Source organism: Emiliania huxleyi (assembly GCF_000372725.1).
Source record: "Emiliania huxleyi CCMP1516 unplaced genomic scaffold EMIHUscaffold_71, whole genome shotgun sequence".
In the NCBI taxonomy this organism is placed as follows: Eukaryota; Haptophyta; order Isochrysidales; family Noelaerhabdaceae; genus Emiliania; species Emiliania huxleyi.
The window spans coordinates 326,304-340,606 of record NW_005196681.1 but is presented as its reverse complement, the minus strand read 5'-3'; the positions used below and the strand labels follow the sequence as shown (position 1 = coordinate 340,606).

The window sequence follows — 14,303 nt, the reverse complement described above, 5'->3', positions numbered from 1 at the left end:
GGGGAGAGGCCCATCGCCTCGTTGGCCCTTCGGATCGGGTCCACTGCTCCGTGCTCGAGCCCGAGCGCCGCGGCGACCTTTGCGATCCGCTCCAGAACGGCGGTGTCAAAGTTGGCGCCGCCTTCGTCGATCGGACTGCCGTCCTCGTCCACCAGCGCAGTCGGCTCCTCGGGCGGCGCCTCCTCCGCCGCAGCCGCAGAGGCGGCCGTCGCCGCAGTCAGCACCGTTCGCGCCGCGCGCAGTCGCAGCCTCGCGGCCCGCAGCGCATCCCTCTGCCTCTCCCCGGTGGGGTCGCCCTCTCCGACGGCGGCGGCGTGCAGGTCGCTGCGCGCGTGCGCCAAGTTCTCCTGCAGCGCCCACAGGGCCTGCGAGCTGTTGTGCGGCGCAGCTAGCGAGCGGTTGTGGAGGGTGGGCAGCGCGGCGGCGGTGTTCGAGAGGCGGGCGCACTCGCGCGCGAAGCGGCCGACCTGAGGTGGGGAGCGGACGCGCTCGCGAGGCGTGGCGGGCAGGGGTGGGTGGCGGGCAGGGGTGGGCAGGGACGAGGGCTCACGAGGCGTGGCGGGCAGGGGTGGGTAGGGACGAGGGTGCGGTGCCGCGCCTGTCCCAAAAAGGAGAGCTGGCCGCGCCTCTCGATCTCCTGCTCGAGGCCGCGCTGCAGCAGCGGAATTCCCTCCACCAGGTAGCGGCGGAGCCACGCCATGCCACTCGAAGCCTCGCGCAGCTCCAGCATCCACGCAGCGAGGGCTGCAGTGTCGTCGAGTGCACCGCGATAGCGGCTCAGCTGCTGCGCGTCATCCAGGTGAGCGATGGCGGGCGAGCCGTGGGCCACGAGGGTGGACTCGAGCAGCGCGAGCTCTGGCGCCGGCGGCCGCGACGCCAAGTCGATCAGCCGCAGCTCGGTGCCACCGCCTTTGCCGCCTACCTCTCGTGCACGCGCAACCGCAGCCTTCAGCGCGGAGCGAGTGTCCGACCACGACGGACAGCGCGCGTCGTAGGCGACCAGGATCTGCGCTGCCGCCAGGAGCGGGAGGTGTAGCAGCATGTTTGCGATCGCAGGAGGCGCAGGCGCGTTCACGCGAAGTCGAGGTTGCGTTTTTTCTCCGACCACGTGCCCAAAAGTGGGTGAATGGGTAAACGCTTCGTAGGCCCCAGATCGTGGGTGGGTGGGTTGGGTGTCACGCGGGCTGGTTTTCTCTTCTTTCTTTCTCCCTTCTTCGCGCACGTCTTCGAAGCACACCTCTCGTCATTGCCACAGCATGTCGTTCCTCGCACCGTACCCACGCGACGGCACCAGCTGACCGAGATCGCGCTCCCCGATGGCTGCCGCGTGCCTTACGCGTTACGGGGCGGCTTACGGCGCGCTCAACAAGTCATCCGAGGGCGGACTGCTGTTACGCTCGACGAGTTGCGACGCCGCTCTGCAGCTCGAGGGGTTCAAACGCGAGGCGACCATCGTCTCCGCCGAGCTCGACGACGAGGCGGCCGTTATTATCTCCTGCCCTCGGGAGGGCGGCGGCGGCGGTGTAGAGTCGCGCGCTCCCGACAGCTCCCGATGACAAATATTCGCCTCACAGTCCAACACGGCTGCTCACACGCCCAGCCGTGCTCTGGTGCGTCGCTACCCTTGGGTCGCCTCTGCCACCGAGATGTCGAGGCCGGGGCGCACTCCATTCGACTTCTCTTGGGCTATTATCTGCCCTCGGGAGGGCGGCAGCGGCGGTGTAGGGGCGGCGGCGAGCTCCCGGTTGCAAATACTCGCCTCCCCTCACAGTCCAGGATGGCGACTCGCGCCCCCAACCGTGCACCAGCGTGCCACTCTAGCCCCGCCTGCCGCCCAGATACCGAGGGCAGGGCGCACTCTTCGACTTGGGCTATTATCTGCCCTCGGGAGGGCGGCGGGGGGCGGCGGCGTAGAGGGGCGGCGGCGAGCTCCCGCGGTTGCAAATACTCGCCTCACAGTCCAAGATGGCGGCTCGCGCCCCCAACCGTGCACCCCAGCATGCCTCTCTAGTCCCGCCTGCCACCCAGATACCGAGGGCAGGGCGAACTCTTCGACTTGGGCTATTATCTGCCCTCGGGAGGGCGGCGGCGGCGGTGTAGCGCGGCGGCGGCGAGCTCCCGCGGTTGCAAATACTCGCCTCACAGTCCAAGATGGCGGCTCACACGCCCAACCATGCTCTGGTGCGTCGATTGGGTCGCGTCTACTGCCCGTGTCTCTGTCTTATCGGCGCGACGACAACAACCTACCCCACACCCTAACCCTAACCCTAACCCTGACCCTACTAACCCTAACCCTAACCGGAAGAACTCGGGGAGCATGGTCACCGAGAGCTCGCGTCAACGGACCGCTGGTTCCTCCATTCCGACCCGAAGCGGCCCCTTCTTAGTGGAGCTGCACAACGGCTTGAACTCTCTGACCCTAACCCTAACCCTAACCCCAACCCTAACCCTAACCCTAACCCTAACCCTAACCCTAACCCTTGGCTGTGCTGTATAAGGCGCGCGAGGCTGGGTGCTTTGCTACCTTGCTTGTGTCTTCCGTGGCCGGGACGGTTGGTTGGGTGGTGGGGGTGGGTCGGTCGGTGTGGGTGGGTTTCCTCGCCTCATCAGCCGGGCCGTGAGGTGGGTGGGGCTGGGGGTGGGTGGGTGGTTCCAAGCCTCAGCCGGGCCGTGAGGTGGGTGGGTGGGTGGGTGGCTCAAGAAGCTCGTGCACGTGAACGGAGGTCCAGAGCGGCACGTGGTGTGAGAAAAAACGCAACGCGGCTGGGGCTATACCAAGACAGTTTGGCACGGGAAAACGGTAAACGCAGGAAGAATCCTGCTGGTTTAGGTGGGGACCCAGTCCTTCTCCCACCCCTCGTTTGGCGTATCCGATCCTTCTTTATTTTATCTCTTCACACCCCTCATTTGGCACGATAAAAATGCTAAATGGTATAGCGGGCGCCGCTAAAGCGAAGAAAAAGAAAACTGGAAAAGCGTAAACCGTCAAAACAAAGAGCGAGGCGTATAGACGGAACCGAGACAGACCTTAGACACTGATCACTGTGTCATATCACGCACCGCCCCCTCTGTTATTTCGCCGCTCTGAGCTCTTCTGTGTACTTGTGTGACTGTGTGCTGACTCGGTCGCGTCGCGGTGGTCCCGCGTCTCTCTGACTCTCGTGTCTGGAAGTCTCTCGTGCGGTCGGCCGTCCGACGTTTTGGAGTAACACTCCTGTAAAGTGTAATAATCAGCACGAAACTCTCCCACGCCACACCCACAGAACTGAGCTGCGCCTCTCTCGGTCTAGCGAGCGTCACGGAGCGGTGCGAGAGCCCCCTCATCTTGCGCGCCTACGGCCTCTCCGGCGCTGCCCTGGAGAGAGCCGTCCTCTACTCACAGCATTCCGCCACGCCACGCCTATCTCACCTAGAGACTCACTCTACTAGAGACGACTTGACACAGACCACGATCGCGCGAGTGCAGGCGTGTGTGCGGCCGGCGCGCAGCCGACATCACTTGCGCCAGATGCGGCGCGGCTGCCCCTGCCGCCCGTCGCAGCCGAGCGCCATCGCCTGCTTGAAGTCGTCGACGTGGATCCAGTAGTTTGCCGCCATCTTGACGCCCTGTAGGACGGGCATCGCCTCGTGGTGCGTCCGGTCGTCCTTCTTCCACGGGTTGTCCTCGAGGCCGTGCGGCCACCAGACCGCAGAGCCGCGCTTGGGCATGACGGTCAGGTTGAGGTACGGGAACTGGGTGCCTAGGTAGTCAAGAGTTCACAATTCATAATGAGTCGGGTTGAGGTATGGGGACCAGGTGCCTAGCCGGGCGAGGAGGGCGCGCTTGCTTGCGGGGGCGGGCGGCGCGGCGGGCGGCGAGGGTGTTGCCGCGCCTCCGCCCTCGTCGACGTCGGAGAGGTAGAGGAAGAAGGTGAAGACGCGAGGGCCGCAGAGCGCCTGCAGCTGCTCGGGGATCCAGTCGTGGTGGAGGCGGTAGTACTCGCCAGGGTGGTACCTTCGCCGGGGGGTGGTGCGTGCTTGCGCGCGCAGCGTGGGCGGCCCTTCTCTCCCGCCGCGTCGGCCGAGTCGACTACATCTCTGCGACGCCTCTGCGACGCCTCTGCAACGCCTCTGCAACGCCTCGGCTATCTCTCGGCTATCTCTCGGCTGTCTCTCGGCTATCTCTCGGCTAGCTCTCGGCTATCTCTCGGCTATCTCTCGGCTAGCTCTCGCTTGAGGAGCTGCATGTGCTCTGCGTTGTTCTGCGGCAGCCCGACAATGTCCATGATGCGCTCGATGACGCGCTCGTGCACCTGGAGGGGAGGGGAGGAGGGGAGGAGGGGAGGAGGGGTCCCCTCTCCCGCGGCGGTGCGCGCCTCTGCCTCGGCGAGGGGCTGTCGGTAGGACCGGGTGGTTGTAGCAGCCCGGGTGCTGGCACCAGGCGTTGTACGAGGTTCGGATCTGGTCGGGCACGTCCTGCAGCACGACGCGCCCGTCCTTGCCTCGCGTCGCCTTTGCGGTGGTGGACGGCTTGAGGTACTCGCCGCTCTTCCCGCCCACTGCCTCGACGATGCCGTCCGTCTCCTGGCGGGCGGGCGGACAGGCGAGGCGGTGCGGGGGAGGGAGGGGCGACGGGTTGGTGGGGAGGGGCTGGAGGGGGGCGGCGAGGGGAGGGTGCGCCTCGTCGGAGAGAAGGTTGTCGAAGGTGACCACCCACGGGTCCCGCGAGAGCACACGAGGAGAATACTGCGGGTACTCCGCCACCGCGCGCCTACGGAGCGAGCCTCCGCCGGTGGGGCAGCTGGCGGCAGGGAGCGGCGAGCTGGCGCGGGGACGCGCTCGAAGATCTTGGTGAGGTCTCCCTCCGCCACGTCGGGCCTGAGGCACACCCGCGCCGCCTCAGAGGAGGCAGGAGCGGACGCAGAAGGCGCCTCGCCTCTCGGAACACTCTGCGCACCGCTCAGTCGGGTTGTGCGTGCACGGGTCGTCGTAGTCCGGCGAGCAGGAGAGGCAGCAGGTGCGCAGCATGTACTCGGTGTTGCGGTAGCACTCGCCTGTCCGCGGGGGTGGCGCGGGCCTAACCCGCTCCTCCGAGGCGCTGCCGCCGGGTGGGAGGCGGGCGGGCAGGGCGCGGCGGCGCGCCCGACTGCGCCCACGCGACGCAGGACGAGTCGGTGTCCTTGCACGCCAGCTTGTGGCACGAGAGGCAGCACTTTGATCGCGTCGCCTCGTCGTCGCACCGCTCCGCCGTCAGACCAGAGCAGCCAAACGAGGCGTCCTTGCATTTCGGTCGCTGCATCGACGGGTCCATGCGGCCCTCGTTCAGAAGTCGCCGCTTCCGCTGAGCATCGGTCTCCCCCGCCACCGCAGCCGATCTCGAGGAAGCCGCGTTCTGGCCTCCTCCTCCCACGCTGCCACGGCGAACGGCTGGCACCAGCGTCGCACGAGACGAGTAGACATAGTAGCCTGCCGCTGCCGCCGCAAGCAGAGCACCAACGAGCGCTCCAACGCCAATTCCTCCTCTCCTCTCCGCCTTTCGGTGGCCCGGCTTTTTTAACTTCTCCGGCTTCTTGCCCATGGAGTCGACGCAAGGGCCCGGCAAACAAGCCTCTCAAAAGAATTTTTCCCTAAGCCTCTCTCACAGCACACTGGCACGACAAGGGCGCGGACTGGCGCGGACTGGCACACACACCGGCTCACAAAGAATTTTACGACGAACTCCCTCGCACAACACTGGGCACGGGACTGGCGCGCACTGGCACACTCAAAAATAATTTGAAAAGCAACCCTCTCTTACGACACTAGGCACAGGACGTCCTCCCATCCCTCCCTTGGCCTGTCCGTTTTCTTTCTTTTACTAGGCACAGGGAAAGAAAGATTTTTAGAACGAAACTCGCTCGCACGACACTAGTCCCGTGCCTAGAGCTCTAGGCACGGGACTAGTCCCGTGCCTAGCGGTGAAAAAGAAAGAATATGCGGCAAAATGGGCCGCCCGCGGCCGCACAGCCGCCGCCCCCCTGCCGCACCGTGCGGCAGCGGCAGAAGCGCGGCAGGAGCACAAGGCCGCGCCCCACGTGGATAGGAACGCCCTCTTTCCGCCCGTCTGAGAGAGAGAGATCTTCCTCCCTCCCGTCTGCGGCTACACGACTCCGAGACGCCGGGGGCCGGACGAGATCACGAATGAGGCGCTCTACCGGGCCTGCCGCGCGTACGGCTTAGGCGAACGGTTCCTCGCTGCGGTGAAAGACGAGCTCGAGCCCGAACTGCCCGTCAGACATGTCGGACTTGTCGGAGAATAGCGACTAGCACACCTCTGTCAAGAGTCCCCAGAAACCCGAGGAGTCTGCTCGTTCTCAGGGTGGCACATTCCTGTTCACACCCACACACGGGGTAATCACCTCCCGCTCCCCCATGACGGCGGGCGCTTGACGAACCAGGGGGGGAACGGGCGTGGCAACCACAACCACGTCGGGCGTGGTTGTGGCAACTCATGATCGAACCAGCGACTCATAGAGTCGAACCACGACTCATAGAGTCGAACAGGACCACGGCGGACGTGGTAGTGGCAACCACGGCGGACGTGGTTGTGGTCGGTCATGATAAAACCGGAAAGGATCCGTTACGCAAAGCATGGCATCCGCCTCCGCTCTTGCGCTGCTCGCTCGCCCGGGCGGAGGACATGGCCGCCGAGGAGGCGAGTGGGCACCTGCCAGGCCTTCCGCAGGCAGCCTATTGGGCAGACTGAGGGTCAGCTCTGCGTGGCGTGGCCCGTGCGCTGCGCTGCGCAAAGCTGCGGGTGGTGAGGGAGCATCCGGTGCTTCCACTGGGAGGCGCGCACCTCCTGCAGCTGGTGGAGGGCCGTGCTGCCGTGTGCCTGCTCCGTGGACAGGACAGGGAGGCGGCGCCGCAGCGCCACGGCCTCCGCTGCTTGCCGGTGCAGCAATGTGCTGCCTGGTGAGCAGCCTGCTGGTTCTGTGTGCGGCATTGACGAGGCTGCAGTGGCACTGTACTGCATGCCACGGCGAGTGGCGCGCGGCGCGCGCGTCGCCGAGCGTGGCACGGGAGGCGCGAGAGGCGCGGCTGTCGGTCAACCCCGCGGCGCATGCGCGCCGCGGAAGCTGCTCGACAGGCGACTTCATTGCGAACGCGGTCGCCGTTACTCCAACTTTGCTTTGCCGATCAAAAGTGCCCGTCCTTTGCTTTTTAGCCGCCGAAATTTAGCATGCTGTTTTTCTTTATAGGTGCCTCGCAGCTGCGTATTCTCGTATTATCTTCGAGTAAGGGATCGCGTGGGGGCGGTACGTATTCCCGTATCACTAGCTCCGAGTAGAGGGGGCGTCCTTGCAGTTAAGGGGAAACCTGGTACGCGGGTCCAACCCTCGGAGAGTATTCTTTAGCTCCGAGTAGAGGGGCGGCGTTCTGCAGTTAAGGGGAAACCCGGTACACGGAGCCAACCCTCGGAGACCCGTGTTATGGCCCTGCGACCGCGCACCCCCGGGGCTAGGGCTCTCTAGCCCGAGGGCTAGAGCGCGCCGGCGGGCGCGCTCTGACTAGCTCCGAGTAGAGGGGGCGGTCTGCTGCTAGGGGAAACCCGGAGCGCGGAGCCAACCCTCGGAGACCCGTGTTATTCGGCCCTGCGAACGCGCACCCCCCAGGGCTAGGGCTCTCTAGCCCGTAACCCGATGCCAATCATCCGGCCCGCTGGGTGCGCTTCTCAGCTCCCCGGCCCTGGATGTGCGGTTGATGACTGCACTCCAAGTGCTCCAAGGAATAACAAAAGCCACCCCCACGACTGAAAAGTCTTAATGGACCTGTCCTAGACTCTGTGGCTGAAGTAGCGTGTGCGTCGAAGCCACAAGAGGGCTGGCGTCGTCCGGAGTTCCTTGAGAGGGGGGTTGGCGTATTTTAGTTTCCTTGAACGGTTGATGAGACTGTGAAACGATCGCCGCAAGGGGCGTGAACGCACAAGTGCGTAATGACCGCAAGTGGTCGTGAACACCCCAAGGGGTGTGAAAGTAAATACTCCACTTATTTACAGATACCATACCAGCAAAGTACCCGAATCCAACTGCACGTGCCCAAGCGCACACCGGCCGGAGCGCCACCGGGGGGTGCCGCCCTCCCGTTCATGAGCCCAACAACACGAACGCTATCCATCCTCACCGGCCCCCATCCCCGTGGTCGGCCTCGCTCGCCGCGCCAAGCCGCGGCCCGGTCGTCCGCCCGGCGGCCAAGCCCAAGGGCGGGGAGGGGGCCACCCGCGCTCGCGCAGGGAGTCACACGCAGTCCACCTGTGTGATGCACGCCCTGCGAGCGGGGCGGGGTGCGCACTGTGTTCGTGCGTCGCCCACCCATCTCTCTACTGGAGAGGTGACTGCTCTATTTATTTAATTTTCATGGCAAACATGGGACATGGGAGACGGCGGTACGGCGCTCCTTTCCTACAAACCAACAATTTTTCGGTGTGTGGCGGCCCGTGACGTTCTCCGCACGTCATGACAGCAGCTGCGAGGTGCGAGCGCGACGTGATGGAAGCACGACAAATGGACGCACGACGACCTTTCATGTAACAGAAGCGCGGTCCATGTCTTTGGACCCCCTCGCGCAGTCCCTCCCGGCCTCCAGCAGACAAAAGGGCCGCAAGAAGCCTCCAGGCCTGGCGGACATTGCCACCGCGGCGCTCTCCTCGCCGGCTAGCACCTTCCGGCTTTCGGAGTCGGGCACCTTTGAGAAGGGCGGCTTTCAGATCAAGGCGAGCGGCATCTCCGCCACCCCGGCGCGGCACGGAGACTTCTCGAGCCTCACCCTCTCCGATCTTTCGACGCTCCACCCGCTCGGGACCGGCGCCTGCGGCACCGTCCACCTCGCGCGGCACCGGCCCAGCGGGACGCTGCTCGCGCTCAAGGCGATCCACATCATGTCAACGCAGGGGGAGCGGCACCAGATGCTCAACGAGCTGCGTGCCCTCTCCTCCTTCGACCACCCTTGCCTCGTCCCGCTGCTCGACGCATTTTATCTGGACGGCTCCGTCTACCTCGCGCTGGGCTATATGGACGGCGGGTCGCTCGAGGAGCTGCTGAGCCGGCACAGGCCCGTGGCAGAGGGCGCGCGCCTCGCCATCACTGGTCTTCCCGAGCCGGTCGTCGGCCACGCCGTGCTGCAGACCCTCTCTGCGCTGGCCTACCTCCACGGCCGCGGCGTCGTACACCGCGACGTCAAGCCCGCAAACATCCTGCTCGACTCGCAGGGCAACGTCAGGCTGGCCGACTTTGGCATCAGCAAGCAGCTCGAGGCCACCTTTGGCGTGGCGCGCTCCTTTTGTGGCACCGCGGTCTACATGGCGCCCGAGCGAATCAGCGGCGCCGATTACACGCAGAGCTCCGACGTCTGGTCGCTCGGCATGGTCGTGGTCGAGTGCGCCGTGGGCCTCCACCCATTCGCCGCGGCGCAGTCGTACTACGACCTAGTGGTCGGGCTTTCCTCCGGCGCCGACCCACCCTCCCTCCCGGAGGGCCTCTTCTCCGCGGAGGCACGGGATTTTGTCGCCGCGTGCCTCCGCGTAGACCCGGAGAAGCGGGCGACCGCTGAAGGGCTGCAGCGCCACCCGTTTGCGTGCGCCGTTTCAGGAGATGGCACCGCACGCACGCCCGATCAGCTCGTGGCCGGCGCCGCATTCCGCTTGCGCCAGTGGCTGAGCCAGACCTTTGGCGGGGGAGACGGCTAGCCGGACTCGTTTGCATCGGACTCATTTTAACTTGGAGGAAGGGTGAAAGATAGAATTTCACCGTTCACGAAGCCGAACGCACGCCCTTGTGTGCAACTCTTGCCCCGACGGCTCACAGGGACCGCACGGGCCGGGCATCCGCTAGATGCGACGCGCGCTGGCCGCGCAGGGAGATTACTGGGAAGTTGGCTATTATTGCCCGCAGGGTCAGTGCCTTCCCTGGACCAACTACACCAGGTCCGCCTGCGCTGCAAAAGCGAACGACGCAGGCAAGGAGTGCTTTAGCAGCGACCTGTTGGAGGGCGCGGGTCCTGACGCGGAGGGCTCATGCTGCCCGTGCGAATTCAATGATCTGAAAAAATGGCAAGGAAGCAACGCATCGACCGTATACCGGGTCGTTGCTCCGCCGTCCGCGCCGCCGCCGCCGCTGCCACCGCCGCCCATCCCCGGGATGCCGCCTCGTCCGCCACCGACGCCACCGCCTCCTAGTCCCTTGCCGCCGTCGTCACCAGTGCCAGCAACGCCTCCATTGCCGCCACCGCCGCCAGCAGCAGAAGAACACGAAAGCAATTCGAGCTGCACCGGGGTGGTCGTCCCTCTCCAAGACGAGGCAGGACCACCCTGGGAAGCCTGCGCGGGGGAGGCAGGAGCGGACAAGCTCTACTTCAGCTTCTGCCGCGAGAGCACCACCTGCACCATCTGCGACCACAAGTTGCCCACTCACGACATCTCTTGCAACGTTTACGTGCTGGTGGCCAGCCCGCCCGCGTCGCCGCCCCGCCCTCCGCCACCCCCGCAGCCGCCGTCGCCGCCGCCGCCGCCGCTACCGCCGGACTCGCCTCCGCCACCGCCGCAGCCGCCGCCACCCGCACCGCCCCTGTCGCCGCCGCCGCTACCGCCGGACTCGCCTCCGCCACCGCCGCAGCCGCCGCCACCCGCACCGCCCCTGTCGCCGCCGCCGCAACCGCCGTTGCAGCCGCCGCCACACGCACCTCCACCGCCGTCCCCTTCGCCGCTGCCATCGCCTCCGCCGCCCAACTCCCCTCCGCCTCTCTCGCCTCCAAGCCCCCAGTCGCCTCGGCCACCAGGGCTGCCGCCGCCGCCACCCGGGTCCCCACCGGCGCCTCCGCCGCCTGCGTTGCCACCCGACACGCCACCTCAATCGCCGCCTTCGCCGCCGGCGACGCCGCCGCCGCCCACGCCGCCGCCACCGGCGCCTCCGCCGCCTTCGCCGCCGCCAGCGCCGCCGCCGCCGCCGCCGCCGCCGCCGCCGTCGCCGCTTCCTCCGTATGAATGTCGCATCAAAGTTGACGACTGCTATGATCTGAACTCGAATGCGCCGAATATAACCAAGGAGGAGTGCGCACTGTACTATGACGTTACCCAAGTCGATAATACAACACGCCTCTGTGCGCTGAGCGACGGGGACTGCGACGGCTCATCCGAGGAAGTTCCGTTAGGCCTCACTGATTGCCCTTCCCCGCTTCCGCCGCCGCCCTCGCCCCCGCCGCCGACGCTCCCGCCGACGCCACCGCCTCCCTCGCTGTCTCCGTTGCCGCCGCCGCCGTCGTCGCCGCCATCGCCACCGCCGTCACCGCCGCCATCGCCACCGCCGTCGTCGCCGCCATCGCTGCCCCCACCGTCACCGTCGCTGCCCTTGCCGTCGCAGCCTCCGCCGTTGCCCGTGACCCCAGCTCCGTCATCGCCGCCTTCGCCGCTCGCGCCGTCCCCACTCTCGTGTCTCGGCTTCGTCAGTCGCTACTCTAGCGGGACCATCGCGGGCTACACGAGCCGGTTCGACAAGCCCAACGACGGCAAGTGCTGCGACTATGCGAGTAACAACGACACGGTCTGCGGGTTTGAGGTGCGCGGCACTACCTGCACCCACTACAGCGGCACGGGTTGCACGCTCGCGTCCCGCCGTCGCCTCGCTGAAGAGGAGGAGGAGCCTCCCGACTCGACGCACCTCAGGATAGCGCCGCCGTCCTCGCCGCCGTCGCTGCCGCCCTCTGTGCCGCCGCCAGCTGCTCCGCCGCCGTCAGTGCCCCCGCCAGAGCCGCCCCCGCCCCCTCAGCCGATGGCCCCGTCACCCTCGCCCCCTCTACCGACGCCCCCGCGGCACCCGCCGCCCCCACCGCCCTCGCTGCCTCCGCCCGACGCGCCCCCGGCGGCGAGCAAGCAAACCACCGGCGGCTTCCTCAGCTCGACGGTCGGCTACGTCAGCCTCGCCGCCGCCGGCACCGTCGCCCTTCTCCTCGTCGCCGCCGTCGTCTACTGCCGCATCAAGCGCAAGTGCTGCTTCGGTAGCGGCGGGGGCGCGTGTGTCTGCCCGTCGCTCCCGAAGCGCGGCAGCCGGAACGGATCGCGGGCGGAGCCGGCGAGGGCACGCGGCGGGCTCGGCGGGCGCGGCGGGCGCGGCGGGCCGGAGGGCCGCCCGAAGCGGCGCTTTGGCCGCAAGAGCCAGGCCCCGCAGGACGTGGGCACTGGCGGCTCCGAGAGCTCTTGCGACCACAGCGAGGTCAGCATCGAGATGGGCGCGGCGGCGGACGGCGCGGCGGGCGGCGGGCGGCGGGCGAGGGGCTCTCGCCCCGCAACGGCCTCCAAGAAGAGCAAGAAGCAGGCGGAGATGGAGGCGGCGAGAGAGCGCGCGCGCCGTGCCGCGGGGATGCCTCCCAGTGGCGAGGCGCCGCCGACGGCGAGCATCGTGACGCCGACGCCGGCGCAAGACGACGGCCCGCCGTCGCCGCGGCCGCCGAGCATGACGACGCCGGCGTGGGAGCAGCACGTCGGCGCGCTGGGCTCGCGGCGGGCGATGGCGAGTCAGCTCGCCGAGATGCTCAACTGCGACCTGGGGCAGGCGGAGGAGGCGATCGAGGCTGCTGGCGGCGACGCGAACGAGGCGACCGAGCTCATCCTTGGCGAGGGCATCATCCCGCCCGCAGGCCCCGCCACGGACGCCACGTCCAGCTGCTCGTCCACCACAATCTCGTCGTCCGCCGCGGTGTCCTTCGCCGCCAATTTCGACTCGGCGGGCGGCGGCGGGTTCGACGACGCGGGCTTCGAGGCCTCCTTTCCCGCGGCGGAGGCGGCGCCCCCGCCCCCGACCGACGCGGAGCGGCAGGCGTACGGCAGCGTGTTCGAGCAGGCCGCGTGCGGCCGCCCGACGGTGAGACGCGCCGAGGCGGAGCCGGTGCTTGCAAAGGCGCAAACGTCGGGCGAGGACGTCGAGCGCATCTGGTCCCTTTGCGTGGCGGCGCGCGGCCCCAGCTCCGACTCCCCGCCGCCCGACGAGCTCACGGCCGCAGAGTTTGGTGCCGCGCTCCACCTCGCCGCCGCGCTGTTCCGCGGGCTGCTCCCGGGGGGGCTGCCGAGCCGCATGCCTCCCGGCCTGCTGCCGCCTGCGCCGCAGGAGGCGCCCTCTCATGAGGCGACGGCGTTCGCAGCGTTTGACGGCGATGTGGAGCCGGGCGGCTTTGGCGGGGGAGGCTTTGGTGGGGAGGGCTTTGATGGTGGGGGCGGTGGCTTCTGCGACGGAGGCTTCGCGACCGCGCCGGACGGCTTCGCGACCGCGGCGACCGCGCCGGACGGCTTCGCGACCGCGCCGGACGGCTTCGCGACCGCGGCGACCGCGCCGGACGGCTTCGCGACCGCGGCGGACGGCTTCGCGACCGCGGCGACCGCGCCGGACGGCTTCGGCGGCGGAAGCGGCTTCGACGCGACTGGCTTCGACGCGAGTGCGAAAGATGGCTTTGGCGACGGAGGCTTCGACGCGGCCGCGCCGGACGGCCTCGACGCGGCCCGCTTCGACGCAGCTGAGGCGGCGGGCGGCGTATTCGAGGCGGGCGAGTGGGGCGGAGAGCCGATCTCGAGTCCGACTGTGGACTCGGAGCCGCCTCTCACCTCCAACAGCCTCGCCACGCGCGCCGCGCGCGGGTTCGGCCCCGACTCCGAGTCCGACTCCCCTTTCGACCCGCCTTCGCGAGCCGGCGGCGCCGCCTCCGACTTCGACTCTCCCGGCCTATCGAGGGTGGTGGCGGCGGAGCCGCCGCCGCCGGCCCGGGAAGCCGCCGCCGAGGCGGATTGGTGGGAGTCGGAGCGTCAGTCCGCGAGCCGCGCGGCGGCGAGCGATAGCGGCGACGAGTGGTGGCAGAACGGCGCCGACGGCCGCGCCGACGGCCGCGCCGAGGCGGCGGGTGATGAGAGCGGCGAGGATTGGTGGAGCGGCGAGGCGTCGGAGGGGGGCGTGGCTCACGTGACGCCGACCGCTCCTCCCGTCTACCTCGGAAGGGTCCCGCCCACCCACCCGGCGCTGCAGCGGGCGCGCTCGTCTGGCGGGAGGATGCCCCTAGGGATGCCCGTGCCGGCGGTGCAGGAGGATGATCCTCAGTCGGTGCCGCCCGCCTCTCCGTCCGACTCGGCAGAGGATGGTGACCTGGACTGGCTGGGCGTCTGACTTGGCGCCTGGCCTCTGACGGAGGGTGGCTCTTCAGTGATACTCAAATGTAGTCATGTACGTGTCGTCCATGTGTTAAATTGGGGCGGACCCCCCAGCTATACGTGTTTGGTACGCTGATACCTGATTCGCGCTGTGTTACACGAA

At 67.8% G+C, this 14,303-nt stretch overlaps 3 protein-coding genes across 3 annotated transcripts; 2 read left to right on the top strand and 1 right to left on the bottom strand.

Annotated features, from left to right (window-relative positions):
• Positions 1-3,217: 3,217 nt before the first annotated feature.
• Positions 3,218-5,557, bottom strand: EMIHUDRAFT_465463 (hypothetical protein; the record flags this gene model as incomplete). The annotated part of the gene is made up of 7 exons (XM_005761420.1): positions 3,218-3,740; positions 3,873-3,994; positions 4,213-4,292; positions 4,387-4,563; positions 4,660-4,750; positions 4,937-5,033; positions 5,236-5,557. 7 exons carry the CDS (start codon positions 5,555-5,557, stop codon positions 3,496-3,498), a joined length of 1,134 nt encoding a protein of 377 aa, XP_005761477.1. The 3' UTR covers positions 3,218-3,495.
• A 3,006-nt stretch (positions 5,558-8,563) lies between these two features.
• EMIHUDRAFT_67969 (hypothetical protein) lies at positions 8,564-9,703 on the top strand (the record flags this gene model as incomplete). Its single annotated transcript, XM_005761419.1, has 1 exon — positions 8,564-9,703. One exon carries the CDS (start codon positions 8,564-8,566, stop codon positions 9,701-9,703), a length of 1,140 nt encoding a protein of 379 aa, XP_005761476.1.
• A 78-nt stretch (positions 9,704-9,781) lies between these two features.
• On the top strand, positions 9,782-14,298 carry EMIHUDRAFT_452950 (hypothetical protein). The gene is made up of 9 exons (XM_005761418.1): positions 9,782-10,100; positions 10,318-10,414; positions 11,471-11,567; positions 11,883-12,026; positions 12,177-12,221; positions 12,309-12,745; positions 12,836-13,212; positions 13,465-13,636; positions 13,925-14,298. The coding sequence occupies exons 1-9, from the start codon at positions 10,064-10,066 to the stop codon at positions 14,154-14,156; spliced, it is 1,638 nt and encodes a 545-aa protein (XP_005761475.1). The 5' UTR covers positions 9,782-10,063; the 3' UTR covers positions 14,157-14,298.
• Positions 14,299-14,303: the final 5 nt, after the last annotated feature.